The following is a 17,462-nucleotide window of genomic DNA, read 5'->3' as shown; positions in this document are numbered from 1 at the left end:
ATTTTAGTTTATAGCACCTTGATGAATTGAGTAGGCTTTTCTAACATGGGTCACCTACTTTTCAGTACACTATAATTAGGATAGTGTCTATCAGTATAGGGAGGCTGGATATTGGGCTTGCTTCATGAATGATGAATTTGTTTTATGTTTCTGAATTGCTGCTTCTCAATCTCTCTTCCCTAGTTCTGTAAATTTAACCTGTGGAAATTGTAGACAAATATGGTACATTCTGTTAGTTCCTTGGAGGTCATTGTGTTATGTCAATTTCTGGTTTTATTCTATAGATAAGTGATAAAGGTGGTGGTGTACCTCTGAGAAAAATAGATCGCCTTTTTAATTATATGTATTCAACTGCTCCCAGGCCTAGTTTGGAGCCATCAAGAGTACCTTTGGTAAGTTCTTTTCTGCAAGCTAAAGTGCTCTCTGGATTGTGTTTCAACATAAAGCACATTAAGGGAATAATAGTTTGTACTATGAACACAATCTCTTCACTTGAGATGTCATAATAATACATACATAATAGAGTCTAAATTATAGATTATTCACATAGCAATAGCAGACCAGCAACTCTCACGTATTCCTATAGAATTCTTTCTGTTTTTTATATTTTGTATTTTTTGATTATCAGATATCAAATGCATGCATCACTTTATATAAATCACTGTTTGTATAATAACAGGTATGTGATTACTTTTCATGTTGCCATTTCCATACATTTCATGAAAGCAGTATGCTCACAATTTTCAAATATGCTGAACCTGAATTCTGTGGCTTTGATTTAGTATTGGTGAAAATAGCAGAATTTAAACTAAGAAACAGTCTTGAACTGTTTGAATAACATCCTTGATGGAGTACCATTCAGTAAACATTCAGGTAAAAGTGAAATCACAGTAGTAAAACTATCTAGTGAAGTGGATATTTATACATTTTGAACTTATTCTTCCAACTCTCCCTCTTATGATAATAAGTAATATTAGTAGCACAAACCAAACTGAATGTTCCTAAAAGATTTTAAGTTCTTTAAACTATTCATAATTCTAGCTGAGTTGTCAGATAAGTGCAAACATCTATATGGCACATATCTGCAATATTCGACACTACCTACTATGGAAGAATGGTTGATTAAATTGACAGATCTTGCTGAGATGGATAAACGTAACTTACTTGACCTTGTTGATTTTAAACTTTATATTTTCAATTTTTTATAAAAAATCTTTTTTCCATTTTAATTTCTTCAATTTTCAATTTCTTTTTTCAATTAAAAAATAAAGTTTACTTATTTTAATTCTTTAGAAATTTTTAAATCTTAATAATCTAAGGGAGAAAAAATAAGCCATGGAAAAACAGACACTTCAAAACAGGGAAGATAATGAATTTTTCAAGATTGAGAGCATAAGACCAAGAACTCCAGTAAACTCTTGTAAACTGACACTTGCAACAGGGAAAATATTATTTTTAAAGAAATTTTTACTTTTTTAACAAATAAACAAAAGGTCATGAAAATAGAGACTAACGCTATAGTGAGTTGCATAGTGTGTGATATGTTTCAGCTTATGCCCACAGAAGACCCAAATTATGTATGTATCAAATGTAAACTACCTGAATTACTAGAGGAAAAGGTAAAGAATCGAGAGGCTACTCTAGCCACTCTGAAATTCAATGAACAAAGCGAGAAGTCCCAACCTAAACAAGAAGACTACACCAAAATAAAACACAATAGGGAACAAACAGCTTTAAAAAATGACCCCATATATGAACATAAAGAAGAAAGTCGATACACCCAAATTGAACACAATAAGGAACAAACAGCTTCTGTAAAAAATGACCCTACATATGTACCTAAAGACCAAGACCAGTGGAAACATCACTTTTAGAAGAAAACAACAACCAAGAGCAAAGCCCTTAGTATCTACCCTAACCTATTCCAATGAAGCCCTTCTGGAACTGAACAATTGCTTTCATAGCCTCCCCCTGAAAGAAAATATGCAGACATCCACAAAAGAGTATTCATCAGTTTCTTAAAAAGAGACACAACCCAGCATTCCCATGACAGGAAGAAAAGTACCCCACATTTCCCTAAGGAAAAAAAAGGTGACTATTAGTAATAGATTCAATTCTTAGGGAAAAAGAAACTAGTTTGCAGACCAGACAGTCAATCTAGGGTACCTTACTAAAATAACCCCATGGATTACTACCCCTTTCTTTTCTCACATGTGAGGACCAGTGACACAACAATGAATCTGAAAACAGTAACAAGGCATTATGAACAGCTGGGGGAGAAAGTTAAAGAATCGGGAGCACAAGTGGTGTTTTCACCTATATTTCCAACAAAAGGCAAACATCCAGTGAGGAAGCAAAAATTTTTAACGAACTCCTCAGAGCCTAAGAAAAATTCCATGGATAAACATGTGATCATAAAAGCGAGTCCAACAGAACAGCATTGAAAAAGGAAAACAAGAAATCAAAGAAGAAACCAGGATGGCTGCACAAAGATCTCTTTGATAAACTGAAAGACAAAAGGGATAATTACAAAAAAATGGAAAGAGGGACACATAACTAAGACAGAATATCAGCAGATAGCCAGAATATGCAAAGATGAAGTCAGGAAAGCAAAGACTCAGAATGAACAAAGACTTGCAACAAAAGTCAAAAATAATAAAAAAATTCTTTCAACGTGTAAGCAGCAAGAAAACAGTCAAGGAAACGGTCCACTAAAGAAAGAAGATGGCAAGGAAGTAACAGGCAGTAGAGAGAAAGTGGAGCTGCTTAACTCATTGTTTGCATCAGTTTTCACACAAAAAGAAACTATAGTCCAATCTACCAAACACATAACTGTAAAAGACAGACTAGAAATAATTAAAATAAGCAAGAAAATGGTAAAGGAACATCTGTCATGTATTCATTATCATCTTGATGAATATATAAATCACCAGGACCTAATGGAGTACATCCCAGAGTTCTGAAGGAGCTGGCAGATGTTATCTCAGAACCACTGTACCATATCTTTAAAAAATCCTGGAGCACCAGAGGATTGGAAAAGAGCTGATGTGCTTTCCATCTTCAAAAAAGGGGGAAAAACAGATCCAGGAAATTACAGACCAATCAGCCCAATATCAATACTGAAAAAATAATAATAATAAAAAACAGATCTGTGAATATCTAGAAACAAAGTTATAACTAATAGCCAGCACAGGTTTGTTAAAAACAGATCATGCCAAATCAACTTTATTTAATTCTTTGATAAAGTGACTAAATTAGCAGACCAGCAAAATGTATAGCATAGTATATTTAGACTTCAGCAAGGCATTTGACTAAGTAGATCAAACCTACGTGGTGAATTAGAAAAATGTGGGACAGCCAGCATCACCACCAGATGACTGACAAACCATAGTCAACGAGTAATCCTTAATGGTACTACATCTACATGGTAGGAAGGAAACAGTGGGGTACCACAAGGTTTTTTCTTAGGCCCGGTACTCTTTTATATCTTCATAAATGACTTAGATGAGGGAATAGAAGGGGAACTCATCAAATTTGTAGATGGCACTAAAGTGGCATTTGAAAGTCACTACTTGTCAATTTCATCTACATAATAAAGCCTCAATTTAACAGACTAATAGGAGGAAAGGCGTGTCCATTAGACCTGATATACCTTAAATGTGAGTGAGATTCTACATATATTAAAAGAGCAAGTGCCACTTTATGTGTGTAAATTTCATTTTTATGTAAAAAGGAATAATTGAATAGCATGCTTTTTGTCTCTGCCATTAGGCATTTTAAAATACAGTAAGGCATATTAATTCCAAATTCAAGAGTAGAAGTGTCACAAAAGTTGAATGAACATTTCTCCATTGTTAAACAGGGCAGGTTGTTGATTAATTTAAGTATAAGGGGAGACAGTTGTAATCTATCATAGAATACTGTGGCACAAAATAGGAGATAAAACTTTGGATAATCTGCTCATCACATAATTGACGGGAAACATAAGTTATTTTTAAATCTCTGTGAAGATTCTTGTCTCTATTTGACGATTAACATTTCAGGTTTTTTAATTCTTATGTTACTGATTTTTTTCTTAGGCTGGATATGGGTATGGTCTGCCAATTTCTCGTCTTTATGCTCGATATTTTCAAGGTGACCTCAAACTATATTCTATGGAAGGAGTGGGTACAGATGCAGTAATCTATCTGAAGGTAATAATGGATTATTGTACAAGAACAATATGGGATGTTAGTACTCTTACTAACTTTTAAAGTTTTATAGCTGATTATATTTTGGCAAGTGCTTTATTGCTATGCATCTGTAGTAGAAGTCATTCTGATTTATTCAAGATAGTACTTTCCTACATTCTGGGAACATTTTTTAAACCCTTTATTCATAGATAATAAAATGGCCTTTGGAACCAGATTGGTAACTAGGTTCAGTTGTAACATTACTAAACTTTTCTCTGTTTATTCTTTCCAATAAAGCTGTTCCTAAATAGAAACAATGAGATAGCATAATTCCAGCTAATAGACAATGGAATGTTTCATTATTGAAACAAACTCCAAATCTGAGATAGAATATATTATATTGTAGGGCTTCAGTAACTAAGCATGATTATGTGTCTGTAGTAAGAAGGTATAAATCCACATGCTGCAGTACAAACAAAAGTACAGAAAGTGAAATAAAGATTGAAAATACAAAATATGAAATAAAATACATGTTCCAATGAATATGTATTGAGCATGTATACTCTTTCTTCATTTAGGATGATGATCTGTCTTTATTGAATTTTCTTGTAACCAATTGGAATGATCTGAAGCATGTATGTGTTCCTGTTTCTTTTTTTAGGCGTTATCAAGTGAATCATTTGAAAGACTACCAGTTTTTAATAAGTCAGCTTGGCGACATTACAAAACCACTCCAGAAGCGGATGATTGGAGTAACCCTAGCAGTGAACCGAGGGATGCTTCCAAGTATAAAGCTAACAGATAATTCATCAGCCTTGATACATACTTGCATTCAACAATGCTTTGTTTCAGTTTCCAAACTCCTCTAAATCTTATGTAGCCAATTATTTATTTGGAAAGATCTGTTAAGGGATTTGAAATAGCAAGAACAGAGGACTTTGAAGGACTGGCATTATGCATTTTTGGTGTGAGTTTTTGTAATTATTTTGCCAAAATATGCTTGATTACTATGTCATAAATTACAAAGAGGGTTGCACTATGACTACAGTTAGATTATAAAATTGTATAGTAAAAGGGTACTATTTTGTAAGATCACTTTCTACTCCTATGTAATAATTGAAAAAAATGCTTTGACTTGTTATTTGACAATAATGCCTTGCACAGCAATATAATGCAACAGAAAAATTCTTGTGTACTTGAATGTGTGCATAGAAAACTCATATTGCTGCATTTTATATGGCACTATATATAATCCGTTATCTTAAAAAAATCCTTATTATGAAGTTTGTCAGATCTTATATCAGTATATGATTTTTGCTATAATCAAAAAGTCCTTTAGGCTTTAAATGTTTTCTTTCTAATTCCCAGTTTCAAGAGCCAGTTTATTTAATATTGATTTAGTTTTCAGGGAAAATAGTAAGACTTTCATTTTGCAGGCACTATCCTGATAAAGTTTTCCTTTTTAGGTTAATAGCTTCAATACTGTAAATGTGCAAACTGCCTCTTCTGCCAGGCCAAACCTATTGATAAATAAGACAATTATGTTTTATAATTGAAGTATTTTCTACTGATCATAAAGAAAAGAGTAATTTCAAATGTTAGGTTCATAACATCAGATCTTAATTTATAGTATTAATGTTAATATGTTAGTCATTAGAGACCCATTTATATTAAAATGAAAATAATTAGCAAAAGGATCATAAAAGGAATGTCAAATATTGTCAGATTAAATATTCAACAGCACACTGACATAAATGTCTAAAAATTGTTTAAGAATTTTCTTTAATGGAAACAGAATAAAAGTGAAACAGATGACACATTTGAATGATACTTCATCCGATATTATGACTAGAAATAGAATTTTATTTTCAAAGAAGTCAAGTAAGAATTCTTGTAATATTTTTTCACAAAAGCAGTACTAACGTGAGGAGATCTTCAAAACACACAAAGAATCTTCGTTATCTTTAGATTGTGTCTTTATGTTGTTTTGACAAGAACCTATGAACAAAATTGTAATACAGTTTGTTCTAATATGAAAATAAGGAGAAAGTTTGAATTTTTGCCTAGATGTTTAAAAATTACTATGGCAATCTATATTTAGATGTAGCAAGAATCCTAATTCCTAATTAAAACAAAGTACCCCAGTTGCAATTGAGGCATCTATAGCTTTGTTTTGAAACTTTTGTGATATACATATTTGTGTATCTAAATATATACATGCATTTTAATGATGTTTATTAATTTTATGCTAATGTCTTCTTTCTGAGCAGTAGAAATCCTTTGCACTCTGAAAAATATCCGTATTAGCTCTATGTATATTTCCAATAGCTCACAATTTAATTAAAAGGAAAATAAGGTATAGAGTGATCAACAGAATATTACCATATATCAACTTTTAGAACTCCTCATTTATCTTGTGTGTAAAGCTGTTAATCTTACTGGGTTAAAGTGTCTTGGCATCTGAAAAACAGATGTAGTAAATTCTTCATTTTTCATCTGGAAAGGACAAGAATTAAACAATGGTTCAGTCACTATAAGGTACATTCAAATCCCCTTCCAGAAGATTTGGAATGGATACTATTTGATTGAGTACCAATTTGATATAGTAGTTAAAGCATCAGGCCAGAAACTGAGAGATTGCAAATTCTAGTCCTATTTTAGACACAAAGCCAACTAGGTGACTTGGGCCAGTCACAGTTTCTTTGCACCAGAAGGCAGTGGCAAACCACTTCCAGAAATCTTGCCAAGAAGACTGCAAGGATTAATTCACACAGTTTCCAAGACTTAACATTAACTTAAAGGCATCCCTGCCTCCCAAACTACAGGATTAAAACTTGTATCTCTATCTTAGATACGACTGTGCCATTTTGATGTGGAGTTATTTTTAAAAATACACTGTTGCCCTCTGGAATTTCTTTTTTTATTCCTCAGACTAGCCTGCAGTCCTGGGATTTCCTGAAGTATTTTCCCATCCAGGTACTAAATATCTGTGACCCTATTTTGCTTTTCAGGGTCAACTGAGATTGGCTAAAACCTCTCAACTAGCTGTTTAAGTGTTGGCCAGTAAGTAGAAAATAAGGCCTAGATCGGGTGTCAAACTCGCGACATCACATGACGTGATGTATTGCAACTTTTTCCCCATTGTCGGCAATGGGGTGGGCGCAGTTTTGGCATGATGCATCCAGCCCGTGGGCCAGCAGTTTGAGCCTAGATAAAAGCAAATTATATGTAGGTGATTCAGTGTTCCTTCCTTCTGTAGTTTCATTTACACTATTGTGCTCTTATGTATTAGCTGTGGTCTAAAATATGGGCAACTTCATGCTAAAGTCTCAACATTCTTGTTTTATACACACAAGTATGATTTAAGTGTAAATGCAGCATTTTAATATTTGGAAGAATTGTAGTGATACTATCTATAGAATAATTTGAAACCAAATTAGAAATTACATTCAGTTCTATGTCTCTGTTATATATGAAAGTAGTATTGGACTAAAATAGCATCAGGAAGCTTCATAAAAATTATTCTAGACTTGTTTCTCTCCTAAAATGGCCCTCAAATGCTTTTTTATCTACATCATATCCATATGTTGAGATGCTTGGTTTTAACAAAACAGGGTAAGGATTTTCCTGCTGTTCCTTTTTTATTTCCAAAGATTTTCAAGGATTGTGTGCTTTTTCTAAAATAAATTACAATGCAACTTCAGTTTAACAGATCAGTTGGGAGGAAATGCCCATTACTTTTGCATATCCATCAAAATGCAAATTAAATAATGGCAGATTGAGGCAAATGTGATTTGCATCTTTGAGTAAGGATGTCATTACACAAAAGATACAAATTGAATGTAAATTTAACTAATTTTTAACTGTCTGGAGTATTTTGGATGCAATTGATCTCTGTTATTTAGGGAGAAGTGGAGGTGAAAAATATACATTTAGTCAATTATATCCAAAATCCACTAAACCAAGGTTTTATTAAATTCCATTGAGAAAGAGAAATGTTAGATTCTCAAACAAATTTTTATTGGCTCTGTCTGATTTATTAAAGGGAGGCAAGAATAGTATGTAATGTGTGATTTCTCTGCAATGCACTTTCTCAAAAATTTGAATGTCTCATTTATTTATGGGAAATGTTCTGGTAGATGTAGATGCCCTACACTGATGCATCTGAATTTGGGCATTTATTTTTTATAACATCTGGAATACATTAATGTCTCAGCAAAGATCGGTTGGGGAGAGAGTGGGGCAAAAATGTCCAATGCAATCAGTACCTTGTGATATAGAATAGAAATCACAAAAAACGTAAAGTGTCCCTAACGGATAAACTGCTTTCAGTTAAAAAGCATTGTGCAGTTTTTTTCTCTTTTTTTAGTATTAAAGTAGAAAAAATTGTGAGAAAACACAAGAGGTTATAAAAAGGAACATGAAAAATTTCAGTTTCTTTAAAATGTATTTTGTTGAAGGATTATACAGTAAAAGTTTCATTTGGAAAAAAAACCGAGATGGCAGTGGTTTTAGTATTAACTTGTACTAGGAAGAAAATGACTGCATTCATGTTTGCGCTATTTTAGTTTGCTTAACCATTGATAGTTCACGTATCACACTAAGCAAAACCAACCAAGTCATCATCTAGTGTAGCACAATGTGTGGAAGCCACTAAGTTGTTTTATTTCTTTCATGCAGGTAGCAATTAACGGCAGTGCCAGCTCTTGGCTCTTCATCTATCTTGGGATCCTCCTGCTGTAAGAACATGATGCCTCCACCCTTGTAGTGTGCTGTACTCTCTCTCTCAAAATAATTTGAAAACCTAGGATCTAACAGCATCTTAAAAACTCTCTCTGCTTCTTGGCTCTTTCCCTTGAAATTGTCCTCAAGCAAGTGTTTCACGGTACTTCACTCATTCCACAGAAATTAGTCTGTTTTTAAATTCATTGATTCTGTTAACCTTAATGGAACTTTGTGTTGTTCTGTACAACACCTATATGTCACTGTTAGGTAGTGGTATTTTTATTTGGTTAGAATGGAGCTTCATTTGGTTAGAAAACCTTTTCCTTTCCTAAGAGAAGGAAAAACTTGTTCATGCACATTTATTGAACATAATCAAATATTAGCTCATTGGTTTAATATGAGAGAGGAAATAGCTCCTTTTGTGCCTCTATGCTTTTTAAATTATTTTTAATAGTGAAATAAAAAAGAATAATGTCAGTAGGAAAAAAATGACGATTATAAGTGAAGAAAACGTAAAACACCAAAATATATTGTGATGATTAAAATAAAAACAAGAAAGAGGAAAAAATAACAAAAATGTAAAATATCCATAGGCATTGATACAAAATTAATCCAGTCCATAAACTTATTAAATATGTCAGATGAAACTATATTTCATATTATTTTCAGAACACATAAACTTCTGAAAAGGACAGAAAATCGTATCCTGAACCCAATCCTTAAAAACAGATGGATATGTTTCTTTCCATTTAGGTAAAATTATTCTCTTAGCTTTGCCTAGGCTTGATAAAGCCAAAACTCTTAATGAGATAACTAACAACTATACTTCGACAGCACATTAAGTATTTTAAGGATATTTTTTTCTCAGAATTTGATATATGTAGTAATTTGAAAACAATATGACATAGCTGAATCAGTTCAGATTACATGAATTAAGGAACTTCAAAACTTTTTACAGCATTAGCATGAAAAAAATCTTAAAACATTTAAGAATGGTACAAAAGCATGACATACTTTCTGGTGAATTAATTTTGTTTTTAAATCATAGGAAGTATAGTTTATATTTCTTAACAGAATCCACTGATTCTTTAAAATTAAGTATTCCAGTTCTTCATTCCACAATTCAGGTAAAGAACTGATAACAAACTTTTTTTTATCTTTTATTTAAATTGGATTAATGGTTTCCATTAGAATGCTGCTTCTATTGAGGTTCCTAAAATTTCAGGTAATTCTGCTAATGTATTTGGGCCATTTTGCTTTGTAGATCTCTCAACTGTACCGGTATCTATTGTTGTAGGAAAGTCATGTTCAAAATGCAGTCTTGCAAAAGTTTTCGAAACAACCTTTAGAAGTCAATCAGATTAAAGTATCTTTTATTTGCCTAAAGTGTTCTATTAAGCTATCTTACCTGCTATTTTCACATTTGGCTATTCCTCAATGTTGAATTCTCATGTGATTAACCTCTTAACAGTTAGTAACCAAATGTTTCTGGCAGCTATCAAGGTTAATAACAAAGATCCCTCTTTAATACTTGTGCCCTAAAACTTGCTAGTATTTCAGAGGTGTTCATGTTTACCACTGTATACCCAAAGAGAGGAATATTCATAGAAGGTTGCATTCTAAACAAATATAGTTGTTAAATGCCTTGTGATGTAATTGAAAATCTGGCAGGTTAAAACCAAAATCATCATAAGATAACCTCATTATGGCCAAAGATATCTGAGGAAAGTTAACTTGACATATAAATGTACTCCATAGTATGGATCAATCTTGCAATATTTAACATGTCCACTTTAAAGGCTCATAACGGTGGAAAAGCCCTGCATTCTGACCTCAGAAAACTTTTTTGGACCAAGTTGGGAGTGCTTGCCTAGGTAGTTCTGCATTACAAAAGAAGCTCACACGAATGTGACAGGATGAAATACACTGGAGAAAGGGATTGCCTTCTCGCGGAATTCCAAACACATGGAGCTCTTCATAATACTCTGTAACATGTTCTAGAATTCTGGTGTTGCCACATATAAAGTTATTTCACTGTAAATGCTGTATCTCTCCCTTCATACTGTGCAATAAAAATACTAAAATGATAAATTGTTATTGATTCTTTTGGGGCTATATTTTAGCCATATATTCTTAAAAGTAGCTAGGGTTTGGCCAGTTAAATTTACTTTCCAAACTGGACTGCATTCTTTAGTCTGAAGTACCGTACATATGGTGTGTTTTGTTTCAGTTTTAGCATCCTATTACTTAGCCTGCCTTAGCAGTGTTTACTGTACAAAACTCCCATAATCTTTTGAGTATAATTATGCCTACTCTGCCTGTTCTTGATTTCTCCAGCTAGACACTTTATCTGAAAGGTCCTAGCTCTTTACCTTAGTATCCATCTGAAACAGAAGTTCGCAACCTCTTGGGCACCAGGGACCAGTTCCGTGGAGAGAGGTTTTTCCATGGACTGGAGGGTGCGTGGTTTTGTGTGCTGCCTGCATCCCGTGGATGGGGCTTTGCTTGTTTGTGCGGACTGGTTGCTGGCATGCCGCGGCCCGTAACTAGTCCACGGACTGGGGATTGGGGACCCCTGATCTAAAAGGCTGCAGTTGTGATTGATGGTGGTTTGATTGCGAGGGTCAGTCTGAACTATTTGTTAATGACTACCTGCTTCTTTTCAGAAGATATTTTAAGAAAGCAAGCACTGATACATACATTCCCCCCTCCTCTCCCTTTGTGTGTGTGTGTGTGTGTGTGTGTGTGAGAGAGAGAGAGAGAGAGAGAGAGAGAGAGAGAGAGAAACCATAGTGCTTCTGTTTGCAATAGAGTAATAATCTGAAATAACAAATCAGAACCAAAAATATACTGAGTCTGAACAGAGCAGGTTAAAACTATTTACCCACACCAGTAAGTAAAAGTGTCTTTCCCACTGTACTGGTGATTTCAGCTGCATCCTGTGTCCAAGCATAGGGATAGGATAATTTCACTGAATTTTTTGTCATTAGAAGAGAGGGATTATTGCTTGTTATTGTTTGTGATTCCCTATAGCGCCACCCCAAGGGGAGGAGTTGAAACCGTTTATGGCCAGGATATGAGGGGTCTTGATATTTTCTCAAGCCTCAGACCCGTGCAATGTACAGATCTTCTATGGAAGGCAGGCTGGTTGCAATTGTTCTTTCTGCAGTCTTAATTATCTGATGGAGTCTGTATCTGTCCTGTTTGATTGCTGTACCAAACCAGGCAGTTATAGAAGTACAAATGACAGATTAAATAATTATTCTTTAAAACTGTATTAACAGTTCCTGAGGCAGTCTGAATTGCCTGAGTTGACGCAGAAAGAACATTCTTTGTTATGTCTTTTTAATGATGGTTCGAATGTTAAATGTCCACTTCAAGTTTGTGATCAATAAATATTTTAAGGATAACCTGTGATTATTTTTAAAATACCTGTGTAATGTATCAACATAAATTTTCCCCAAGGCACTATCTCCATTTTACGTGGCATTCAAATTGCAAAAGCAGAAAGGATTGATTTTCCTGGCCCCAAGGTTATACCCCTGTTACTGTCATGATTGCTTGGAGAAGTTACTTTCAGCATAAGCTTAACATGTCTCTGATAGTGATTCAACAAACCCATATATTCCTGCCTTTGTATGCCACCATTTGGACTTCCTCACATGGGTTTGTCTAATGCTTCAGTGCTTTTCTTGAAAGGGTATCTGTGCCGAAGAGACAGGCCGCTAATTTTAATGAGTTTTAGAATAGAATCTGCATTCATGAGGATGACTTGCAATTTGAACTTCTTATATATTGCTTTAGGGAAGATTCATATTAAAATGGGTATTAATCTAGTTAATATTCATTTTGTATATATTGCTGTGCTTCAAATTTTAGACAAAGTAGGCAATTATATATGCAAATCATTTGGAATCAGTTTCCTATTCGCTTTTATGATGTCTGTACTTTGTATCCTGAACAACATAAAAAGAATACTTAATGTAGGTGATCATATTACACCTTATTTTGCCAGTTTTTCTACTGCAAAAAGTGTTTAAAATCCTTGCTATTATTTCTGTTCATGAACTTTTGGAGCAAAATTTACAGTGATTTGCATCTATTTGACTTACAAAATGCCTGATTAGTCTAATCATCTTGTAGAATTTTTGCCATTCTTTATTCACATATACAGTATGAATATTTTAAAAAATACACTTTTTGTTGGTTCTACTATCAATATTATTATGCACACCTGAGGCCCTTCAGTAAGTCAAATCAGGAAAGTCAACTCAGCATAAATCACCCAAGTCAGGGATGAATAGGTTATAAGTATCAAATTGCATTTGTAATCAATTTACATAAATTGAATTTGGGAGCACTTGACTAACAATCATAAATTCCAATTTCTAATTGCTGAAATATCTCTTAAAACTGAAAGTCCTTGACTTACAAGTTTAAGGACAATAAACATTCTTAAAAACGGAATGCTTGTAAAAAAAACCCCTTATATTGGCTTGTATACTGAAGTGTAAGAAAAACTGTCACAGTTAAATACTTGGTGAATAAGAACTCAGTATAAGTTATTAAACTTAATTATGTTAGCATTCCAAACCTATCTTTTACTTGTAAAAAGGATGTAATAATGAATGTACTTTTCATAAATGGTTGATGGGTTTCATTGCTCAAGTTTAATTTGTTGCGTTTATTTTTTTAATGAAAAAAATTGGGAAATGTGGTTTCTGAGACTCCTACATAAATATTGTGGAAAGTCCTCATTAGGTTAAAAATAATCCAACAATTGTTACCGTATTTTCCGGCGTATAAGACGACTTTTGAACCCCTGAAAATCACCTCAAAAGTTGGGGGGTCGTCTTATACGCCAGGTCATCTTATACGCTGGAAAAAAAAACAAATCAGTCGAGCGTCCCCGTTCTTGCAAAGCCGGGCCGCCGTGCGCAACCGAGCTATCTCCGGCGCGGCTCCGGGATACGGCTGGGCGGGAGCGTCGGGCGGCTCTCCCCACGCGAAGGCGCCGCTGCCCGTCGGCTCTTGTCCGTCGCAGAGGAGGCGAAGGCCCGACTGGCCCCGCTGGCCCTCCCGCTGCTCCCGCGCTTCTGCCGGCCTCCGAGGCGCAGCGTTTCCCGGGCGGCAGGCAGCGCCGGAGGGCAGCCGCCACCCCGCCACGGCCGGCGCCCCTCCTGCTTCCCCCCCCAGGCCTTGAACTTCTCCCATTCGGCGCAGGGCGGGGCAGCTCCGCCCGCAGCCTCTTTTTCATGTGCCGCTTCCCTCTCACCGTCGGCCGAGGCGCGCTCGGCCCGGGCTCCCGGTCCCTCTTCCCAGCCGGCTTCTCGCCCTGCCCCTCATGGAGCTGGACTGGGTGTGCAGCCTCTCGGTGTGGCTGCTTTTCCTGGGCAGCCTGGCGGTGCGGCTCCTGCGCTCGGACTTGTTGCTGAGCCAGCGGCTGCTGCTGCGCGTCGGGCTGCTGGCCGTCCTGCAGGCGCTGGGCCATCCTGCTGCTGCCCCTCAGCGCCACGCTCACGGCGGCTGCCTGCTGGCTCGTCTCGGCCAGCACCGCCCAGCGGAAGCGCATTCCCCGCAGGGGGGAGAGCGGTGCTGGTGACAGGTGAGTCCGGTGGGCGCGAGGCCCTCCCCTCAGGCAGCGGCAGGACGGCCCAGCGCCTGCAGGACGGCCAGCAGCCCCACGCGCAGCAGCAGCCGCAGCGAGAGCTGCAAACGCAGGAATAATGTGGAACGTGTGGATGGTGCTTGCCGTCGCCTTATCGGCCTGCGTCTCGGGCGAGGCGGTAAGAGGTTGTTTTAATTTCATTTGGGGAGGGTGAAGCAGGGCAAGAAGCAGTTGCGAGGAGCGCTTGCGTGGATTCGGACAATTTCCATCCCCTTGGTCAGTGGTTGCCTCGCCTTTCCTGCTCTAACTCTTGGGGAACTTTTCCTGTCTTCTCCGTTCTGCATTAACCGGCAATTTAGCTCGATCCTGGGGCGCCTTGCACTGAACTCCCCTTTCTTGGTTCAGAAACTGGCTTCGGCCTCAAATTGAAGAGGGGCGGCAGGACGGGGATCAATCCGGAGCAGGAGGAAGGATGAGACGCACCCGCTGTTCCCACATCTGCTGCGCAGAAGTTTTGCTAAGGTCATTTGCAAAGATCAAAACTTTTTAAACAGCAGGGGCACGGGGTTTTCGGCTGTGCTTAATGGTATGTGAAACGGGGGAAGGGAAGAGTAGAGAGCCATTATATTTTTATTTGACGGGTAGAAAATGTTTTTTTCCTCCTGGGATTTTTTTTTTGGTGGGGGGAGCAGACTTCTGAACTCGAGGGGCCTTAGTTTTTTGTAAAGACTATCGATAACTCTTGGGATACGTTTTTTATTTAAACTAAAAGCTGCCCGAAAATTGCAGATGGAAAGAGATGGGATAAGAACATCGAAAGACAGGACCATAAAAACAATCCTTTGAAAGGGGGGGGGCGTGTGAGTGTTAGAGTGGTGATTTAACACTCCAGTTAAAACTGTCTAGCGTATTTTTCATTCAAACCTCTCCTTCATTACTTCAGTCTGTTGAATTCAATGGAGGACTCTCGGAGAACATGATACCATGGTGATTCTGAATGTGACAGTTTTGGATCTGTTTACAAATCCAGTCTGGCATCACTGAGTTGTGTTTGATTGATCCAAACGGAATTTTGGATTATGACGGACAGGGAGGGCAGGGCATGTAAGTATTTTCCGGCGTATGAGACAAAAAACCTTGAAAAACTTCTTAAAAGTAGGGGGTCGTCTTATACGCCAGGTCGTCTTAATACGCCGGAAAATACGGTAAGTAAGCTACATTTTGTTACAAATAACTTATAAATCTGATAGATCATCATTATGTACACATCCCTTAAGATCTATATCCCCCAATTAGTGTACATTTGTGAGACTGATCTTAAAAGGTGTGTGTGTACAATGATGTGCATGGACACCAATGTATCCAGCAACATTTTTGCACGCAACAGGTTTCATATTTCACCCTCTTAGATTTCAATTCTCAATCAAAAATGGAAAACTAACATGCTCCAAAGATCAAGCTCCAGACATAATTTGGTATTTCTAGGAATACACTGGTTTTTCACATATACTCCACAAACATTCTAAATTAAAAGACAAAAAACCAAAAATCCCAAGATGACTGGCTAAAGTCTAGTGTTTTACTGGAAGAATGGCCATCTTTCAAAGAAAAAAACCCACAGGAGAACCTGCAGAAAACAACCACATTAGTTTACTTTCTGAAAAATTGATGTTTTTTAATTGACTGTTATATCCATTTAGTGAGAGAGCTAATTATGTGCTCCTAAAATTCAAAATACAGAAATTAATATACGTACGGAAAATGATTTTTTTTCTTGGCTTTTTCCCCAAAGTGCAAGTTTCGCTTTATTTGGATCAACCAATGTTGAGCCATTGATTGTAACAGAAATTGCCTGGGTGGCTTGTTGCACAAGCCTGACGTTGTGGGCTGAGAAAGTGATTGGCCCAAGGTCACCTAGCTGGCTTTTATGGTTAAGGCAGGAATCGAACTCATAGTCTCCTGGTGGTTTAACTACTAGGCCAAACTGGCTGTCAAATGTATATAGAGAGATCCCTATGTTAATAGATGTATTGTAAAAGTTGGTAATTCAGTTTTTTTCCCCAAACACTGACATTTGGACAATCGCATTGATAAGCAGGGTCATCTTTTGTGTCCCAGGAAATGTGCCTTCTCTGTCATAGTGCCTGCCTTATGGAATAGCAGCTCCCCAGAGATTTAAATTTCCCCTGAACTGCATGCTTTTAAATGAGCCTTGGAAACCTGGCTACTTCCCTGAGCCTGGCCATTGGACTCCTTTAGATTAGATGTAAAATGAGAAAGGAGGTGTCATGTTTCCTCTGGGTGACTATCATTCTTTTCTAATAACTGTCATGTTTCTTGCCTTTTAAATATGAAAGAAGCCTATAGTTCTGGAGTCAAGTGGCTTTGAAGCATATTCTATAAATAAGTCTAAAATTCATGAATGATAGTAAATACAGTTAAAGAACTTTGTCCATTCCATTTGGGTATATCAGCAATCCATATAATTTGAATACAATAGCAGCTAGAACAACAAAAACAAAATTGTAAGAGTCTATTCACATTTTAAAAAATAGAATATTGATGAAAATTAGGAAATTGAACAATTGAATACTCTTCTAACATTTTGTTTGGGTTTTTAAAAAATATTTTTTTAATATTAAATATATGCAGTGCTTTTTTTGTAAAAGAAAAAGGTGCCGGAATTCACACATGTCATACAACCCGCCTTGCCTACCCTACAAGGTTCCATCCAAAAAGTGCCGGAACTCAGTTCTGAGCATTCTATGACAAAAGAAGCCCTGAAGATATGTATTTTAATCATGATACATTTTGTTGTTGTTGTTAGTTGCGAAGTCGTGTCCGACCCATCACGACCCCATGGACAATGTTCCTCCAGGCCTTCCTGTCCTCTACCATCTTCTGGAGTCCATTTAAGCTCACGCCTACTGCTTCAGTGACTCCATCCAGCCACCTCA

The 17,462-nt window shown here is 36.6% G+C and overlaps 1 protein-coding gene across 9 annotated transcripts in view; it reads left to right on the top strand.

Moving 5' to 3' along the window:
- Positions 1-10,988, top strand: part of PDK3 (pyruvate dehydrogenase kinase 3) — a 40,150-nt gene extending 29,162 nt beyond the window's left edge. Inside the window, exons 9-15 of one of the 9 annotated variants that reach the window (XM_083362065.1) lie at positions 285-392; positions 4,080-4,193; positions 4,834-4,958; positions 7,104-7,148; positions 8,853-8,911; positions 9,567-9,650; positions 10,697-10,988. In XM_083362065.1, coding sequence (XP_083218191.1) covers positions 285-392; positions 4,080-4,193; positions 4,834-4,958; positions 7,104-7,131 — 375 coding nt within the window. In that variant the 3' untranslated portion in view covers positions 7,132-7,148; positions 8,853-8,911; positions 9,567-9,650; positions 10,697-10,988. Of the gene's footprint in view, positions 1-284; positions 393-4,079; positions 4,194-4,833; positions 7,149-8,852; positions 8,912-9,566 lie in introns of all 9 variants that reach the window. The other 8 variants (XM_083362066.1, XM_083362064.1, XM_083362069.1 and 5 more) reach the window with 8 other exon arrangements.
- Positions 10,989-17,462: the final 6,474 nt, after the last annotated feature.

This window comes from Vipera ursinii, assembly GCF_947247035.1.
Source record: "Vipera ursinii genome assembly, chromosome: 4".
Taxonomy (NCBI): domain Eukaryota; kingdom Metazoa; phylum Chordata; class Lepidosauria; order Squamata; family Viperidae; genus Vipera; species Vipera ursinii.
Note: the sequence above shows the minus strand (reverse complement) of the source record. Positions and strands in the feature narration are given on the sequence as shown.